We start from the raw sequence: 17,643 nt of genomic DNA, 5'->3' as shown, positions 1-17,643 counted from the left end.
GTGCCCAACTCTGAGGGACTGCCTTGCACAACACAAGAGCAGAGTAAGGAAGCCAACACACAGCAGGTAAAATACCAGTTTTTTTAAAAAATTCTGTTTTACAAGCAAATGTTTGTACAGAGGTCGGTGGAACACAAGAGGACAAAATAAGCAAAACACAAGGCCCGAAGGTTTGTCACAAAAATCTGCAGCCAAAACTCAACAGAAGGGAAAGAACTGGAGATATTCACAGCGTTGAACTACAGGTCTGTCCCCCTCCCCCCAGCCCGTGTGTGTAACAGGAAGAAGACATCCAGCATCAGCTTTCAAACAGCTAAAATGCCCTCAGGGCTCACAGCCACTTCATTATCTGCACAATTCTGGGTGCAATGGGGCACAGAGACCACAGCCACCACTGCAGAGTCACCTCTTGCCAACTCTTTGTCACATACTGTTCCCAAACAAAAACAAACATAAAACCAGGAGCAGAGAGAGCTGTGTACTATTTTACATCAAGTTAAAAATAAGAGTAGTAGTGTTTAGTAGTTTTGTCAACTCTTCAGATTTTCATGAGAACTTCCCTCCATGACCTCCTACTTTGAAAACTTCCACAGGCACTGCTTCCCAAAAGAAAAAGCAAGCCTAACTCGGATGGTATTTGAGCTCAGATATAGAAATATAAACAGAAAGAGCAAATGCCAGGTTTGAAATGATTATACAAAGTAAGTTGCCTATGTGTGAGTTAGAGAAGTGAGATTCTGACAGCTGACCAGATACAGGAAGGAGTTTCCCTTCTCTCTCCCTAATGACCTGAAATCAGTTATCCCTGGATATTCCCAGCAGAATGCCTGAGAACACAGAGCTCCTGCTAAGAGTCCATTAAATTCCCTCCTCTTTCCATTTCCCTGGATTAGACATGGATTTTCTTTTGATCTGTGAAGACAGACTCAATCCTTGTTATTTTTGTCTCCATTCTGGCACAGAAGCTTTGTCCTGGAGTCAGGAGAACAACCCAGCTGCAACTGTCCAATGATCCAAATCACTGGTGTGCAGAGATCAGGAGAGCAAGGCTCTAACTCTAGGAGAGACCATCAGGGAAGAGAAGATCATAGCACACAGTCCTTGTCCAAAGCTTCACACTTATTGTGGATCCAGCACAGGGACTCCATGATGAAGCACCAGAACAAAGAAAACAGGAACACAGAGAGAGTATCTCCTCAGCAGTGGGTTTTCAACAGAGCAAAGTCATCTGAAAGCTCAAAAAAATAACCGGGATCCCCAGAGCAGAAAGCAGAAATGTGCAATTCAAAACCACACAGACGTGAATCTTACTTTCAAAGGGCTTTATATTACAAAAACCATAAGTCACAATGAATGTGTAAAATCCATTCAATGAGGCTCGTTTCCAGTCTGCTAGGAAAGCTACTTTTCTCTTCTGTATTCCCAGCCTACTGCTGAAAACGTGATTGCCAAAACAATGACACCTCGAGCTAGATTTTTAAAATCAAACTTGTTCCGCCAGATCCAGCACTCTGAACTTGTCCAGGTTGTAGAAACAAGCCTTCACCACTCTGCCTCCAAAATATCTTCCATTTAGATCCACAACAGCTGGAATTGAAACAAAGAGCAGATCAATAAGCAGCAGTTCAATAAAATAAACATCTCTTTAACTAAAGAGCCTGACCACTGAGACGGCTTAATCTCTCTGCAGAAGTTAACTCTGAGGTCCACAGGACACCATTTAGGATCCTACCTTTGATGGCAGATTCAACCCGTTCAAACTCTAAAAATATTCTTACAGCTTCATCATCAGGGGCACCAGGGATCTGAAACAAAACAAAAACCCCAAGTCACTAGAAAAGCAAGAACATTGTTTTCAATTGCTGTTCTTCACAAAGGCAGCGAAAGAACAAAATAAAAAGGTTCCAAAACCACAATACTGGAGTGATTTTTGCACAGTTGCTATTTTTAGAAGCTTGTATCTTACAGATACAGAAATTCCAGAATTCTAACACAGTAAAGGACCCTGAGAGATCTTCTATGCATGCTCCTCTTAGGCAGTAACATTCCAGTTGTGAGGGATGAGTGCCCAGTTTACTTTCAGAGCAGCCAAAAATAGAGACAGATTATCTCTTACCTCAAAGATGACACATTTCCCAACCTTGCCATATTTCTCACATTCCTCCTTAGTTTCAACTTCAAGGTCTTCATCCACCTCCCCAGCACCAACCATGTTCTGAAAGTCAAAGAATAAACCCAACTCACTGCATGGAGTCTGTGCAGGGGATCGTGTGGACAAATCACAGATGCTCTGTGAACTGTGACCATGAATACTTTAAAAGCTTAAGAGCTACAGGAGGAGACAGTTCCCTGTCCCTAAGACGAGGCAACTGCACAATTTAAAGCGGTGTTGATTTAAAGTCATAGCTTGTACCCCAGGAAGTCACATAACTTCTCCAGACACAGAACACCATGTGGGTGCAGGCCAGAGCCATTTGAACTGTGCAGTTTTGTATCAGGAGCCGAGATTTGAACATTTCAACACTAAGACACGTTCCCTTTCTCCCAACTCACCCTCAGTAAGACCACTTTAGTTGGGCATTTCAGTATCTCAGTCAAGGGGTTGGAATCCGCCTTCTTGCCTGTTTCTGTTTGAAGACATTGAATCATGGAATAATTTCAGATTAAAACTCAATTGCAGACTTTTATCAGAATCTTATTCATCAAACAATGGAATAAAAGCCACAAAATGTAATTTCATATTGGTGAGGAACAGTTATTCACAGCTTGTAGCTACCTGGAATGACAGTAAGCACAAAAATCAATTCCAATGGTGTGAACTAAGCAGTAACACTGATGATGTTCCCTTCTCTGAGGGAAATAATTCCTAAGTTCAGAATTGTATCATAAGACTAGAAGTATTCTGACTCCCACTGCTTGTACTCAGAAGCCTGGAGGTCATCTTGAGATCCGACAAGAGCAGGGAAATGAGAGCAGTGTCAACAGGATGAGACAGGGAAAAAGCCATCAGGGCAGAGCAGGATCAGCCCTAGAAGTGAAGATGCTTCCCCAGCATCAAAGGACAACTGATGGAGGAAAGGGAGGATGAGCTAAAAAAAAAGCATACAGGATGACTTTACAAAAAGATAAAAAAAAAAAGTCCATTTCCACAAGAACAAATATGAGTCATTTTTCCAACTCCAATGTTCTCAACAAGGCCAGATGGTAAACAGAAACCCAGGAGCTTCATTTCTCACACACGTGGTGCAGGACACAATTACCTTTCTCTGTAGATTCACCAACAATGATCTTGCCACCCCTCTTGCTTGTTTTCTCCACGGACAGCGCTGTGCTGAGCCCCTGTTCATGTTTGCCCAGCCCCTGGCCCTCTCTGAAACCATACTTCTGCATGATTTTGTGAGCTACTGTCCCCCTGCAACGAGAAAAAAACATCAGTTCACAACGGTTTCTTCCACAAAACATTAACACTGCATTTCTCCTGAGTGATCAAATGTTCCACCTCCCAAAATTTCCTTACACAGGGGCAGAAAGTACAGGCGCTTTTACAAGTTACATGATTTTTTTTCTAAGCAAAAGGCTAAGAAATCTGGCTATGCAATGCTCAAAGATTAAAACACTAAGTCACAGAAGAAATAGCCAACTGTGTGGCCAAAGTAAGGCAGGTTACGTCAGATTTTTAGCCCTTCCTTCTGTGAAGTGAGGGTTCCATGGTACTATTAATTAGAGGTAATAACAATGCACAAGTTGGTCCAACAGTACCAAGTTTGGTTATCTTTTTCTGGACAATTAACAAAACCACACCACAGCAAAAAATGAGGTCTCTAAGCTGCTTTTATCTATAGATTCACCTTCACTTTGTTGCCACAGTAGTTAACACAAGCATCACATACAAGGCAGGAAAGTAAATGGGCAGATTTGCAGCCACAGCTGCTACACTCATGCAAATACACTCTGAATTTTTGAACAAAGCAGAGCTGAAATGATTTGAAATATCAGTTTGCTGATATGCACCAAATAGAAGACAAAGCTGGAAAAGAAACCCCGAAGAACTAACATGCCACCTGTGTTTTCAAGTACACTCAATTGTTTGGCTTGTACAAGCCATAAACAATTTATGCTGGAGTGTGGCTTAAAAGCACAGCCTTGAATGCAAACACCTCATGTGTGTTTCCCCCAGTCCTGTCAATCCACATTTTCTCCTGTATCCTACCAGTCTGGTCTCTCTGAACTCAGACTAACCACATACATGCAATGGGTTGTGCTCTTCTCTCCTGACAAACTATTTCAGCTTTGGTTTCTGCCACCTTCCAATGTCTTTTTCCTACAAAATGTGCAGGAGTCGCTCATTTACCCCATGTTGGCCAGGAAGGAGTTGCTGGGTCCCGTGGGGGAACGAGGTCTCTCTGGCTCATCATACACTGGGGGAGGAATTGCTGCTTTGGAAGAAGGTGCCCGAGGTCTGGACTCCTCCTCATATGGGAATGATGCTACAGCTGGAGAAAAAGAGACATTTAGGGGTTTTCTTCAATAAAATCCTAACAAACTAGGAAAAGGTCTTTCACATAAATCCAAATCAGAAGAATGTTTGCTTTGCACATGCTGCTTTAACATCCCCTTACCTCTCTCAGCTCTATTATGCATTTATTAACCTCTTATTAAATGGAGAAAAGGAACATTAAGAGACTACCTGCACTACCAAAAGTTTATCCAGAGGACAAACTCCCATTCATCAGAACGGGATTATAACAAAAATGGATCAATCAACACAACTTGAGGCCCAAGGACTGTAATAAAAATACAGAGCACATTTGCAGAGAAGAGAAACCAGTCTATTAAAAAGAATGAATGCAGCTCATCTCACTGGGAATTTCTGAACTGCAGCTCTTCCTGGGGACAGAGATGGATCTGGATAGCTCAGTCATACTGGTTAGATTATTAAATCACCTTCCACTGACAAGTCAAACAGCAAAATGGAAAAAAAAAAAAGGTCTATTAGAACACTAGAAAAAAATCACTTTTGAATGGACTTATGGACTTTTATCAGACTGACCTAATTTTAGAATATTTTCTTGTACACTAGCTCTTCTATCTTATCAAATAAAAGGTCAGACCTGAAGTTCGAGGACATGAGGAAAAAATACATCCTATTTAAACAGCAGATGGACTGGACTATGGGACTTTTTCTACACCAATATTTTGTTATTTTCTTCCAGTCTGGATTTGAGCATCTAGTAAGAAGCCATACAAAGGTTTCTTTGTGGGATCATGTCACATTTTAAAAGCTCTCCCCTTAAGGATATTTCTACTATTTCCAGCCTATATTTACTTTTCCTTGACACTGATCAATTGTTCTTAATTATTTATTCAAAACAATGCCTTTCTGTTTTGAATGCTTACACATGTCAAATGCTTTCACTGTATCATTCACTTAAGCTTTGAGGTATTTTTTACATTTTCATCTTCTCAAAAATAAAACAAGGACTCCCAAAGAAAAGTTTGGAAAGCAAAACAAAAGATTTTTTCCTTATTATTATTTTTTAAAGTAGACAACATACTGGTAATTATTTTAATTTTTAAAATTTACAACATTTAGACATGGAAAAATAAAAGTGAATGGGTTTGTTCCTACAGCAGCATGATGCCATCTTGTGGACAACTGAGATCCTCACACCACCACTTCACACAAATCTTTTCAGCTACATTGCATCCTTGAAAAACTTAAAAAATTCTGTCTCTAGTGCATAACTCCCTCAGAAAAGATATTCATTAAGTACCTCCTCAAGGAAAGAGCAATGGAAAAATTCCCTCTCCACACTGTGGAGCTTTCTAGCCTACCCAGAGAAACCTGCCTGTGACAATTCTTCCTTCGTATCAGAAATGAGTAGCTGCACACGGTTCTGAGAGCTCAGTTTTCCAAACCAGTTGTCTAGCAATACAGAAAGATTTCTTCAGAACAGAGATATGAAGCAGGACAGCAGAGGTCCCTCACAGCCTCCCCCCATGAACAAAGAACTTTGTTCATGTCCTGCTGCTACAAAGACCCCAATGGGAAAAGCAGAAGAACTTAACTAAATAAATAGACAGTTGAGTGAGAAATTAACACTGCTGGGTTTAGAGAAGGGGGTTTTGGAGTACTCACGTTCTTTGTCCTTCTCAACAAGAGAAGTGGGTGGTGCAATGGCGGCTCCTCCCATACCTATGAGCAAAATAGAACACAACACATTTGGAGGCTATCACAGCAGACCTGAATTATTTACTGTAACTTTGTTGCTGAAAGAGAATAAAGACTAGTTTTGTTTATGCAAAGATGTATATCTGATCCACATCACTGACAAGCTCTAAGGGCACTGATGTAACAAATGCAGGAATGAAAAGTTGCTACAGTGAAAACTCATTGATTATCACAGCCTGATTTTATGTCATGCCTCATCCCCTCCCTGGAACCTACACCATGCAGGAACTTACAACACGTACCTACAAACTAAGGTTCAATAGAGGTATTTCCACAAGCAATTTGGCTGCCATCTGCCTCCATGGAAAAATATCAGTCTCTGGCATTATATTATGTTGTAATAAAATGCCAGATTTATTCTAAAGGCTCAGAATTAAGAGTGTACCCATGTGAGGACAGAGAAGTACAGAATCCATGAAATAGGGCTGTGAATTTCCCTCCCTCTTTTTCTCTTCTTTCCACACCAAAACCACAAGCAGTTCCCTTACTTCTTTTCCGCCTCTCCCTTTCATAATCTTCATCTTCGTCAGAGTCTGGATCGGGTCGTCTTGAAAACCCACTGGCTTCATGTCTGTCTTTACGCCTTCTAGGAGACACAGCAAGTCAGGATGAGAAACCATGGAAGTTAACTCTTTAATTTGTCATCCCAGCTCTGCAGGGTGAATTATCCAACCTGCATTGAACATGTTTCCCATCAAAGTGCAAGTTAACACCTTCACCACTTGTTTCTTTGCTTTTACCCTCATGGGACATTTTTGGTAAAAGAGAAGATGGATCTAAACCAAGATAATAATACAGTTTTAAGTCAGCCAAGAAGTATGCATGGAAAGGAGGAAGCACCTGAATAAATCCTGTCCAGACAGACCAGAGTGACTGAATGACTACCATGGAATAGGTGTTGGATGGAACAGAAAGCAAAGTAACAAACATTAATTAATCAATCAGCCTGCTTTGGACAGAATCCCTTTTACATTTCCCATCACAGGCTATACAGAGTAAAATTTACTCAATTAAAAAAACAGCCTCATGCTTAAATATCAGATTTGAGAAGCTTGCCTGGCAATTAAAATAAGATTCAGGAGTAACTTCTAATGTGAAGTAAGGAATGCTTCAAGATTTGTTTGCACTTCAACTGTTATCTGATGTGATCAGGAAATTATTCATTTTAATACAACAAAAAGGAAAAGCATTTTTCCTCAAAAGTTAGGAGCACCACCTGGTGCACAAAGCACATCTGACTCCTAGCACAACCACCAAAACTGTGCTAAAGGATAATAAAAACAGCCCTACAGGGGAACCACACAAAACTTCTGAATCTCTGCTACACTATGAAGTCAAAACAAATGTACAGCCTGTACTCCCAAAACACATCTGATGCAGGATTGGCTGAGATTGTTTCCCTGGATTTAAATCAGGATTTATTATGCATTTTTCGCCTCTTTTCTCTAATCTTTATATGCATAAAGACTCTTGGCCCACACAAAGTACAAGAACAACCAAAGAGCAGTCAGTGCTGAAGCTGTGGGAATGACATCCCAGATTGCTGAGGTCTTGCATGCCAGTACGGCAGAGCCTCAGGTATTCCTTCTCCAACAAAACAACAAAGATATAACCAAGAGAAGACAGAGAAGACCCAAGGACTAGAAATATTAATTTCCACAATCTAAACAGGGCAGCAGGACTGTAATTCCAGACTTCAGATGATTCATACTGTGATGAAGATGGTTTATTCGCTTCACTTGAAATGAGCAAATGTAATCTTCTGCCTGGCTGGCAGACGTTTTACCACTTAGAACAATCAGATACTGAATCTTCATTCAACTCCCTTAACATGATTACAGAGATTTCTTATTTCAGGGAAAGGCCATTAAAAATAAAGCTGTATTTTCTTTTGTCCAGAGACAATAGACTAATAAACACATCATTAACTTACTTAATAATTAAATTACTGACTGCAGAGTATTAAAAAAGGAAATGCAACTATGCCTCTCAAAGGCTGTGCTAGTTACATTTAAAACTGAATGCATTCAGAAATCAGTTTGTAGTTTTTAAAAGCAGAAAGGATGGTTCATCACTGAGTGTAGAAAAGGTTTTTCTGTAGTCAGGTGACACTGACATCAAATACTCTAAAACATCTGCAAGGTCAAAGTCTGATAACGATGCATGAAGTACCCAAACACTGCTGCTATTATTGAAACAAAGCAAATTTAGAATAATTTTGACAAGGGTCTTTCAGCAGAAGAAGCTGCAAAGCTGATAATTCTTATTGTTTTCACACTGTTAGGTGATTTCTACCAAGAGCATTAAAGCATATTAATTAAAACAGTGCAGGTGTTTCTACAAGCACACGGAATTCACAAAACCTCTAAGAACTTCCATGAAAGTATAAAGATAAAATTAAACAAGTTGACATGTCTACTCTTTAGAGAAGAGTCAATATGTCAAGTGTTTAAACAAAAGCCTTACTTTTCTCTCTCTTCAATCTCCTTTTGCCTCTCCAGCTCCCGCTGCCGCTGCCGCTCCTCTCTCTGACGCTTCACCACTTTTTCGTAGTCATTTGGGAACATGGGATCATACTCATCTGCCAGGGGAATCAACACATCTCCTGCAGAAAAACCACTAGGGACAGGATCCTGAAAAATAAATTATTTTCTTTAGCTGAGATCTGAAAACAACACCCAGTTGGAAAGCAAAAATTTAAATTTAACACTTCCAATTCTTGACTTCTGTAATGTCCTAATCCCAGTGGTGCTAGAAGAAATCTTGGCTTTATTTAAAACTAACATTTCATCTAGTCTCTCATTACATCAATTTTTTTCCCATGAAGGAATAACCACCCCCTCTCCTTGCAAAATGCAAAGCAGCAAATCAGCATGGACAGGAATTTTTTAAACCCCATTGATGCATTATTAAAAGCTTTATGGCATCTTGCTGCTGGAGCCATCTGCCAGGGTCCTCCCACACAAACTCATCAGGCTTTTTATCAGCTGCTATTAATATAATACCAGGAGAGACACAAAGACTGTTCTCCTCTAATCTGAAAGAACCATTTCAGAACTTTTTCTTTAAAAAAGCTGCAGGCAGAGGGTTTCTCTTGATTTCTTACCATGAGAAATCCATTTAAAAGGTGAGGTGGCTTTTCTTTCTTTTTCACTTGACTGTTATACAGGTCCAGTTCCAACACTGGTGCAATCACAATTATAGTCATTATTTAGCTGCCCAAATTGCCAAGTAATTTGAAGCTGTCCATGATTCTAAGAACACTGTTTTATAACTGCACATCAACCGTGGCAACTCCATGCTGTACCACACAGAAGTCTGAATACAGTTGAAATGTTAATTAAACAACTCTCAGCAGAGGAAGACATTCTCAGAAAATAATCACTTTTTTCACCACTAGGAAACATTCAACTTCCAAAACATTTGTTAACAGCTGCACTTTCAGCTGCTCTGCTCTTACCTTTAGCCCAGCTGCTACATGAGGGGGTGTGTCCACAATCTGTCTCTCATCAGAGGAGCCACCTCGCTTCAGGTCAATCACTGGAGCAAGGACTGTGGTCTGTTTTGTTCTCTGACTCTGCAAAAATCACCAAAAACACACAGTGTCTAAAAAGGACAAAGCAGTTTTCTAAAAATCAGCTTACTTGATATACTTTGCAGTGGTAGGTGAATGGTCCCAGGTTTTGCCTGGGACCAGAAACACACTTTAAAAATTCATCCAATCACTTCAGGTGAGTTTGAAATGAGTTAGTTTCTAAGAAACTCAGATTTATTTCAAAGATCTATTGTTCTTCCCATTTCTCATCTGATAAAGTATTCTAATCTCTTCTGAACTCTTGAGTTTTCTAATCCTATCTTATTCTTCTGTTAGGCTACGGATATATAGTTACATGGACAAAGAATATAACTAATACAGCACTCAATAAATTTCATCCATGCAGTTTTTTCCAATTATCAACTAAATCCTGTCCCCAGTTTCAGCCACATAAATCAGGAGTAATTCCAATGAAAAAATGCTGTGGCTACTTAAGTATCTGGCATCAGTGCTACTGCTTTTTCTTTTAATTAAGAAGTCTCACTATAGAATCTACACACACCAAAGAGAACCTGTGTCCTACCAGAACCAAAATATCAACACTGCTCCAAGCAAAAGGGTGAAATAAAAAGAAGCAGCAATAAAAAGAGAAAATGGCTCTGTCACAGTCTAAAAAGAATCTGATTGCACTCCTCCCTTTCATCTACTCTGGAAATACTTGCTGAAAAAATGTCTAATACATAATGATTTGCAGGTTAGCACCAAGAGCCTTTTAAATAACAATCATAAAATGATGTAAACATATAAATAATCAATCACAGTGTGACTCCTACTTACATTAAAAAAAAAAGTACAAAGCTGAATCTCATTATCTTTAAAGCTAATCTTGAACATCAGCTTTTAGCTCTGCTGGTTAAAAGCTCAAAGGTTTGCAGCACATACATCAGTGCTTCCTTCAGTTTTAATTTTGCAACACCCCCTCTAAGAGACATCAACAAAAATACTTTTTCCCTTTTTCCCCTTCAGGTTTGCCAGGCTCTTTGTTACTAACTCACAGAGAAATGCCAGCAAAATTCCCCCAAATCGGTATTCTGAGGTCACAAACACAACACACTGAATACGAAAGAAGTCTGAAAAACAGAAAACAAAACCACAGAGGGACTGTACCTTTGCTTGTGTGAGAGCTGCTTTCTTCACCTGCAACTGAGACTGCAGCAGTTTGAAATTTTTGGACCAGCCTTCTGTTTTGGAATCGCTGGTCTCAACCCCCAGGTCATCGTAAAGTGACATTTTCTCTACAATTTAAAACTGAAAGACAAAAGAAAACAAAAACAAAACTCCAGATGACACCACAAACCTTACTCCAGGTTATTTGCTAATGGTTTGCATATATGGATACAGCACCTTTTATTTCACTTCTCCTAAAGTTAAGAGAAAATTGACCTTTTTCTGGTTAGTGCTAAATACACATAACCAGAGCAAAGCTGTATAAAAGTAACAGTTTGGAAGACAATGAAAACTGTTCAAGAATTAAATTAATCTTGCAGTTGAATATAAGCAATTTGAGCTCAACAACAAGAAGTTTACTGCAAAAAGAAAAAGGTTTTGAAGGTTATTAAACATCTGGCCTCGGGATGAAACACAGCTGGGTTATAAAGGCACAGATTCACAGGATGAGGACAGGGTGCTTTAGGAATTCCCACCTGCCACAGAGCAGTGGGATTTCGGCAGCTGGAGTGATGCTATCCAGGGGGAGAAGGGATGCACTGGGGAATCACAGAATCAGTCAAGTAGGAAAAGACCTCTGAGATCATCGAGTCCAATCTGTGACTGAAGACCACCTTGTCACCCAGACCACAGCATTCAGTGCCACATCCAGTCTTTCCCTGGACTCCTCCAAGGATGGGGACTTCACCACCTCCCTGGGCAGTCTGTTCCAAAACTTAACCACCCTTTCTGATAAGAAATTCTTCCTGATGTCCAGCCTAAACTTCCCCTGGTGCAGCTTGATGCCATTTCCTATTGTCCTGTCGCTTGTTACTTGTGAGCAGAGCCCGACCCCCACCCAGCTGCCCCCTCCTGTCAGGGAGCTGTGGAGAGCGAGAAGGTCTCCTTTTCTCCAGGCTGAAGCCCCCCAGCCACCTCTCCTCACAGTTGTGCTCCAGACCCTCCCCCGGCTCCGCTGCCCTTCCCTGGACAACGTATGGACGTATGGATGAATGCAGGGAAGGCGCAGTCACCGCGGGGAACGAGGGACCGAGACAGAGGGGCTGTCCCCACGAGAAAAGGAAGGGTGGGCTGCGATCTCCGTCGCTCTGGGAACAGAGGGGGCGAAGCAGGCCCTGACGCCACCCCCACCTTCCACACAGGCCCGCAGCCCTCCAAGGAGCCGCTGAGCGTGGCACACCCGCCCTGCCCTGCCTCCCCACACCCCGCGGGGCCCGGAGCCGCCTCCCTACACGGCCGGGCCCGGGCCCGCAGCCGCCGCTCACCCGCCCCGGCGCCGCCGCCGCCATGAGCCCGCGCTGAGCACGCCGGGAAGGGCCGCGCCTGCGCACTGAGCCCCGCGCCGCCGCGCCAGCGCCCCCCGGCGGCGGGAGGAGGGAGCGGCAGCGCCGCCATTGCCGCCCCTCACAGCCGGAGCGGTGCGAACGGGAGGGACTGGGAGGGACTGGGAGAACGACACGGACGCTCCCGGAGACTGGGACAGGCGGCAGGGAGTGAAGGAGGAGGCTGGAATGCTGCCCCCGCCTCAGCTGCCCTCCCGGCGGCGAAGAAGCTGCCTGCCCGAAGAATAAGAAGCGCGGGTTCCTTCGGCTTCTCACAGCGCACGTCGTATGCGCTCGGAGCTTTTATTTAAATCATAGAATCCCTGAGTCACGGAGAGCGTCCGAAGGAGGTCACGGGGATGGGGAAGGGTCTGGAGGGGAAGCCCTGAGGGCACTTAGGTTGTTCTGCGGGAGAAAAATCTCACTGGAGTCTTCAGCATCCTCCCGAGGGCAGGGGCACAGGCTCTGATCTCTGTGGTGACAGCGGCAGGAACCGAGGGCAGGGCTGTGTTTGTGCCCAGCATTATTTGATGAGGCAAGTGAACGTGCAGGACTGTCTGCAAAGCCAAACACAACTTCCAGCCCTGAAGCAGACAGGTCTGGCACCTCAACCTGAAAGTATTACAAGCATTATCTCTGTATTAATCAGGAAGTCTTTATCTCTGGCATTGCTTCCGACTGTGCTACTGTGCAGTTTATTTCCCCGTGGTTAGCTGAAAAAATAAATAAAGCTACTGCTTCCCTTGCTACTTCTGGTGTTTTCTATTAACCCAGTCTTTCTAAACACATTTACAGATATGTCTATTTTCATAATGACAGTGAAAGCTTCTAAAATATAAAAATAAATTATCTTCACTTTATTTACAGTGGATCTACCAAGCATATCCCTATGCTTTCTTGCTTTAGCAATGCCTGCATATTTTAAAGGAAGGATAGATATAATTCAAATATCTGTAACCTTGTGGAAGAAAAAAAATCGGCAAGGCACTACTTCTACAACGTAAGAATCCCAATGAAAAGAGAACTATGCATCGTATGTTAAAGGAAGGAATCAAATAATTTGTTGCATCAAAAGATACTGAGAGAAAACCCCATGGATTGGAATGTCAGAGCAGCATCACAGCCTGACAGCCACTGGGAGAAACTCAAAGGAGATTCGAGTCTGCAAAGGTGGAAAACATGAGAGCAACAGATTTCAGTTCCTTTTCAGAACAAGTCATAACAGGGAGGACAAAGGTTGAATTATCAGACCTGTAAATAACTAGCTATTAAAGCCATGGATCACATAACTCACAAGAAGAGAAGCAGCTCTTTGTTAAGGCTGGAGAGTGCATTAAGCATGGATCAAAACCGACGCATCACTGATTTTAATAATGGCCACAGTATATTTGTACACACCCATTTAGGAGCAAAGGAGCCGAGAAAAATCTTTCTCATTAAATTCAGGGAGGCTGCAGGCAGATAGAGAAACCTCATCCTGCTGCCGAGGTTCCAGACAGATTGGAAATGGAGGAGAAATATGTGAGGTCATCCCCAGCCCTACACATCTTGAAGGTGTGTTAATTGTGGCTGAAATCTCCTTTTCAGCTACATCTGCAAAGGTGGGGGAGCACTGGCCAGCTCTGTGCCTCCTACAGACCCTCACAGATGTTGAAGTTTGATCTTTCAGCTATTTTTATTTTTTTTTCATTCGTATTTCCATGTTGGTGCTTTTCCCCTCTTGAATCCCACTTGCTATCGCTGTGTCACCAGTTTTACCTCTGTACCTGCCTTTCTAATCTCATGTGGATCTGTCTCTACATTTTCTTGCAGCTCTTTCCTCCCAGCTACACAATTTTCTCATCATTTTGAGATGAGTTTGATGCATCTGGGAGGGGAGGAGAGGAGAGGAGAGGAGAGGAGAGGAGAGGAGAGGAGAGGAGAGGAGAGGAGAGGAGAGGAGAGGAGAGGAGAGGAGAGGAGAGGAGAGGCGAGGCGAGGCGAGGCGAGGCGAGGCGAGGCGAGGCGAGGCGAGGAGAGGCGAGGAGAGGAGAGGAGGCCCAAAAAGCTGTGAATAAATTGATTTTCTTACTGTGAGAAGAGCCACCTGCCTTGATTGGCATCCCTCATTGTACAAACAGGCCACCTAGAGAAGGTGAACAGCCAGGGTGGTGAAATCTGCTGCAAATCCTAATTTTTTTCAGAGTAATCAGCCAAAAGCTGGAAGCAAGAAGTTGCAGAAGGATGGTGTGGCACTGGCTGGGTGATGAGATGGCAGATGGGACCCAGAGTTAATGAATGCAAAGCAATGCACACAAGAGAAAATAGAACTAACAAAACACACACAGCAGCAGCTCTAAATCAGCTGCTTCCATTAAGGAAAGAGATGCTGCATTCATTGTGGATAATTTTCCAGAAATGCCTACTTAGTGAAGGAAGGAAGCAGGAAAGCAAACAGGCTGCTGGGAAGATTAAAAACTTAAAAAAAGGAGAAAGTATCATCATAAATCCAACATGCACATGCACGTTTGAGTGGCCACCTGCACTCCTGGGTAGCTCATCCTCTCCAAGAAGCAGCAGTGCAATAAAAAACCTAAAATCAGATGTGTTGGGTGAAAAGAGGCAGCTGAAAGGGACCCTGGAAGAAGCAAGCACCCAAACTGGTCCAGAAAAGGTAAATAGGGAGTTCTCGTTTTTGTCCCTGATGGTGGTCTCTAATGTGTAAAATAAATAATTGGTTTTGGGGGGGTGGGGAAACACAGCCTATAAATGTCTCATTTATGTCTCATTTCCCTAAAGCATTGACTGCAGTTTTTGGTGGGTGTGGATGATTTGTTTTATGTTACAGATCTCCTCTGAGGGTGAGGGCTGCTAATATGCCAAAATGGCATTAGAGGGCAGTGCATGGCAACCTAACTGGAGTTTTTTGGGGTGGCTGTGAGAAACCATCCTTCAGAACCCCTGAGGCTCAGGACAACAGAGCGGATCCCACGCACACAAGAGGGAAATGGTGGGGACCAACACGTGGCACAAAAGCAAAACATGAGGGCTGATCAGAGCAGTGTCAATCTGCTCAAAGAGTAGTTCAATCCCATTAAATGGTGGTTTCCAGCCAATGGTGGAGATCCCAAGCAGAGAACCAACCCTGCTACACATCACACTTTTAGTGGTGATCCTGGCAGAACCTCCAAACCTTTCTGGATTTGATTTTCCATTTTTAATTTCCTCCTCCCCCCCCCGCCCCCCGCCCCCCCCCCGAAAATGCTTGCTGTTGTCTTCCCAATGATCTTCAGCTTTGCCCATAAAGCAAAATGAAATGTGAAGAGGAAAGGAAAGTCCCAGTGGAAAATTTATCCTGGCTTGGGAAGATTGGCTTAGGTTTGCTGCCTAAAAAAACCCAAAAAAACCCCAAACCCCCCCAAACTTCAAGGAGTAGCAACCTGAAGGAATTGAAAATGGTTAGAAAGGCATTTGAAATATTCTTTCTTCTGCTAAGGGAACAGCTGAAAATGTGACTGTGAAAGCAGTGAAGGAAAGCAGTGCCTTTTGCCATATATAGACTAACCCAAACCCCCAGAAAATTGTGGGGGTTTTTCCCCTATTTTTTACATGCTTCACATTTTCACCTAGTTTCAGACTTTGGCTGAGTTCCATAACTAAAATGAGTAAGAAATGTCTCAGAACAGAAACATTTCATCACCAATTAAGTTTCCAATACACATACTTCAGTATTTTTGATGACAACTAAAGAAAACTCCATTGCTTTTGACACTGCACAGGCAGTGTTTTTGTTTGGCCAGCCATGGGGGAGGAAAAAAAAAAAAAAAAAAAAGGAAAAAAAAAAAAAAAAAAAAAAAAAAAGACAAGGAAAAAACCAAAACAAAACAAAAAAAGGAAAAACAAACAAACAAACAAAAAACCACAAAACCCAAACATGCTTTAAATGAGGAAATTACCATTTTGTCCTACCACCACTGTCTCAAGCTTGTTTGAAGAAGCGAGAAAACGTCAAAAACATAACACTGAAAATATTACACATGACTAGACTCAGTACAGATGGGATAACTGCCATCACTGAGGAAAAAAAAAAAGGTTGTGCTGCTCATCTAGAGGAAGGATTTGGACGAGAATTCATTCAGAACTTCCCTGTGTTAGCCACACAGTGGGTCTCTGTGCCAAAAAATGCAGGTTTCTTACATGCTGAAAAGCCCATGGCCTGAAAAGACAAAAACTGGAGGGATTTCAGGAGGTTTGTCTTTTTGGAATTCTAGAAGATCCTGAGTTGAAAGGGACCTACAAAGATTTGGATTAAAGACTTTTGCTGGGAGTTGGACTCAGTCATCCCTATGTGTCACTTCCAGCTTAAAATATTCTATGATTCTGTGATTTTATGAAAATGAAGGGGACGGGGGGAGTTTAAGCCTCTATTGCATTGGTCACCAGTTTTAAAACTAATAACTGAGAAAGATGCTGGAAACCAAAGCAAACAGTGAGGGAGGGTTTGGAAGTGGAGAAGAAAATCAGCTTTACAAACATCTGAATGAAAGCTCTATCCAAATTTACAGTCCTTTTGGACTGAAATAAAATTCTGGATATGAAATTGAATTCTAGAAGCTGTGGGTTGTTACTGAGCAGAGCTGCATCGCTCTGGAAATGCCTCTGCTCTGATGATTCACAGGTAGGTGAGGTTACCCTTCCACTTGCTCAAGATTTATATCAAGTTCTCATGAACCACTGTTTTTAGCTGAAAACAGCTGAGTCCAAGAAGTTGAAGTTCAAATAGACTTCTCTGATGTCCTGTCATGGTGGCTGTCATGACCTTCTTGGCATAAACAGAACTGTTTGGTGTTAAAAGCACAATGATGGGTGCTGAGATGCTCATGGATAGTTACAGGTTTGCAAACCCCAAGTGGATAAATCCAGGTGGGATCCCATTACCAGCATTGTTTCCAATCTGAACTGTCTGATGCTTATTTCTAATTGATTCTAATTCCTGTGATTATTTCTGTGGCTTTGTTACTTGCTGTACTTCTCCGGAGAGATGAAGTAGAAGATTTAGCATCTGCACTTGCTTTGGATTCACACTCCAAATGCTCTGAACACTGGGAAAATGTCAAAAGGAGTTCTCCTCCTCCATTAGGGATCCCCAGCTTTTAAACAGAAATTTGGGTTATTTTCCATGTAGAATTTTGTACTGGGACACTGTCTCTTTTGTCTTTTTGTGTGGATTTCTTCCCATGGATCATGTGCAGCGCCCTGGGCCCTGAAGTATGTCCAGTGGTGTTGATATTCCAGATGAATTTTTGAAACTAAGACAGATGTTCAAAATCTATTGAATGAAGAAATGC

At 42.2% G+C, this 17,643-nt stretch overlaps 1 protein-coding gene across 4 annotated transcripts; it reads right to left on the bottom strand.

The window, feature by feature from the left end:
• Positions 1–1,307: 1,307 nt before the first annotated feature.
• RBM17 (RNA binding motif protein 17) lies at positions 1,308–12,323 on the bottom strand. Of its 4 annotated transcripts, none has more exons than XM_040062306.2 (12): positions 12,260–12,323; positions 10,935–11,075; positions 9,693–9,809; positions 8,699–8,865; positions 6,721–6,818; positions 6,140–6,196; positions 4,352–4,493; positions 3,261–3,412; positions 2,554–2,627; positions 2,117–2,215; positions 1,733–1,805; positions 1,308–1,587 (listed from the first exon to the last, which is right to left on the bottom strand). In XM_040062306.2, exons 2-12 carry the CDS (start codon positions 11,055–11,057, stop codon positions 1,484–1,486), a joined length of 1,206 nt encoding a protein of 401 aa, XP_039918240.1. In that variant the 5' UTR covers positions 11,058–11,075; positions 12,260–12,323; the 3' UTR covers positions 1,308–1,483. The 4 variants fall into 4 exon arrangements, with proteins under 4 accessions (XP_039918240.1, XP_039918242.1, XP_039918241.1 ...); XM_040062308.2 differs by having other exon boundaries at positions 6,721–6,815; XM_040062307.2 differs by lacking the exon at positions 12,260–12,323 and adding an exon at positions 11,471–12,186.
• Between the last annotated feature and the right edge of the window lie 5,320 nt (positions 12,324–17,643).

The sequence above is a fragment of the Hirundo rustica genome, chromosome 4 (assembly GCF_015227805.2).
Source record: "Hirundo rustica isolate bHirRus1 chromosome 4, bHirRus1.pri.v3, whole genome shotgun sequence".
NCBI classification, from domain to species: domain Eukaryota; kingdom Metazoa; phylum Chordata; class Aves; order Passeriformes; family Hirundinidae; genus Hirundo; species Hirundo rustica.
Note: the sequence above shows the minus strand (reverse complement) of the source record. Positions and strands in the feature narration are given on the sequence as shown.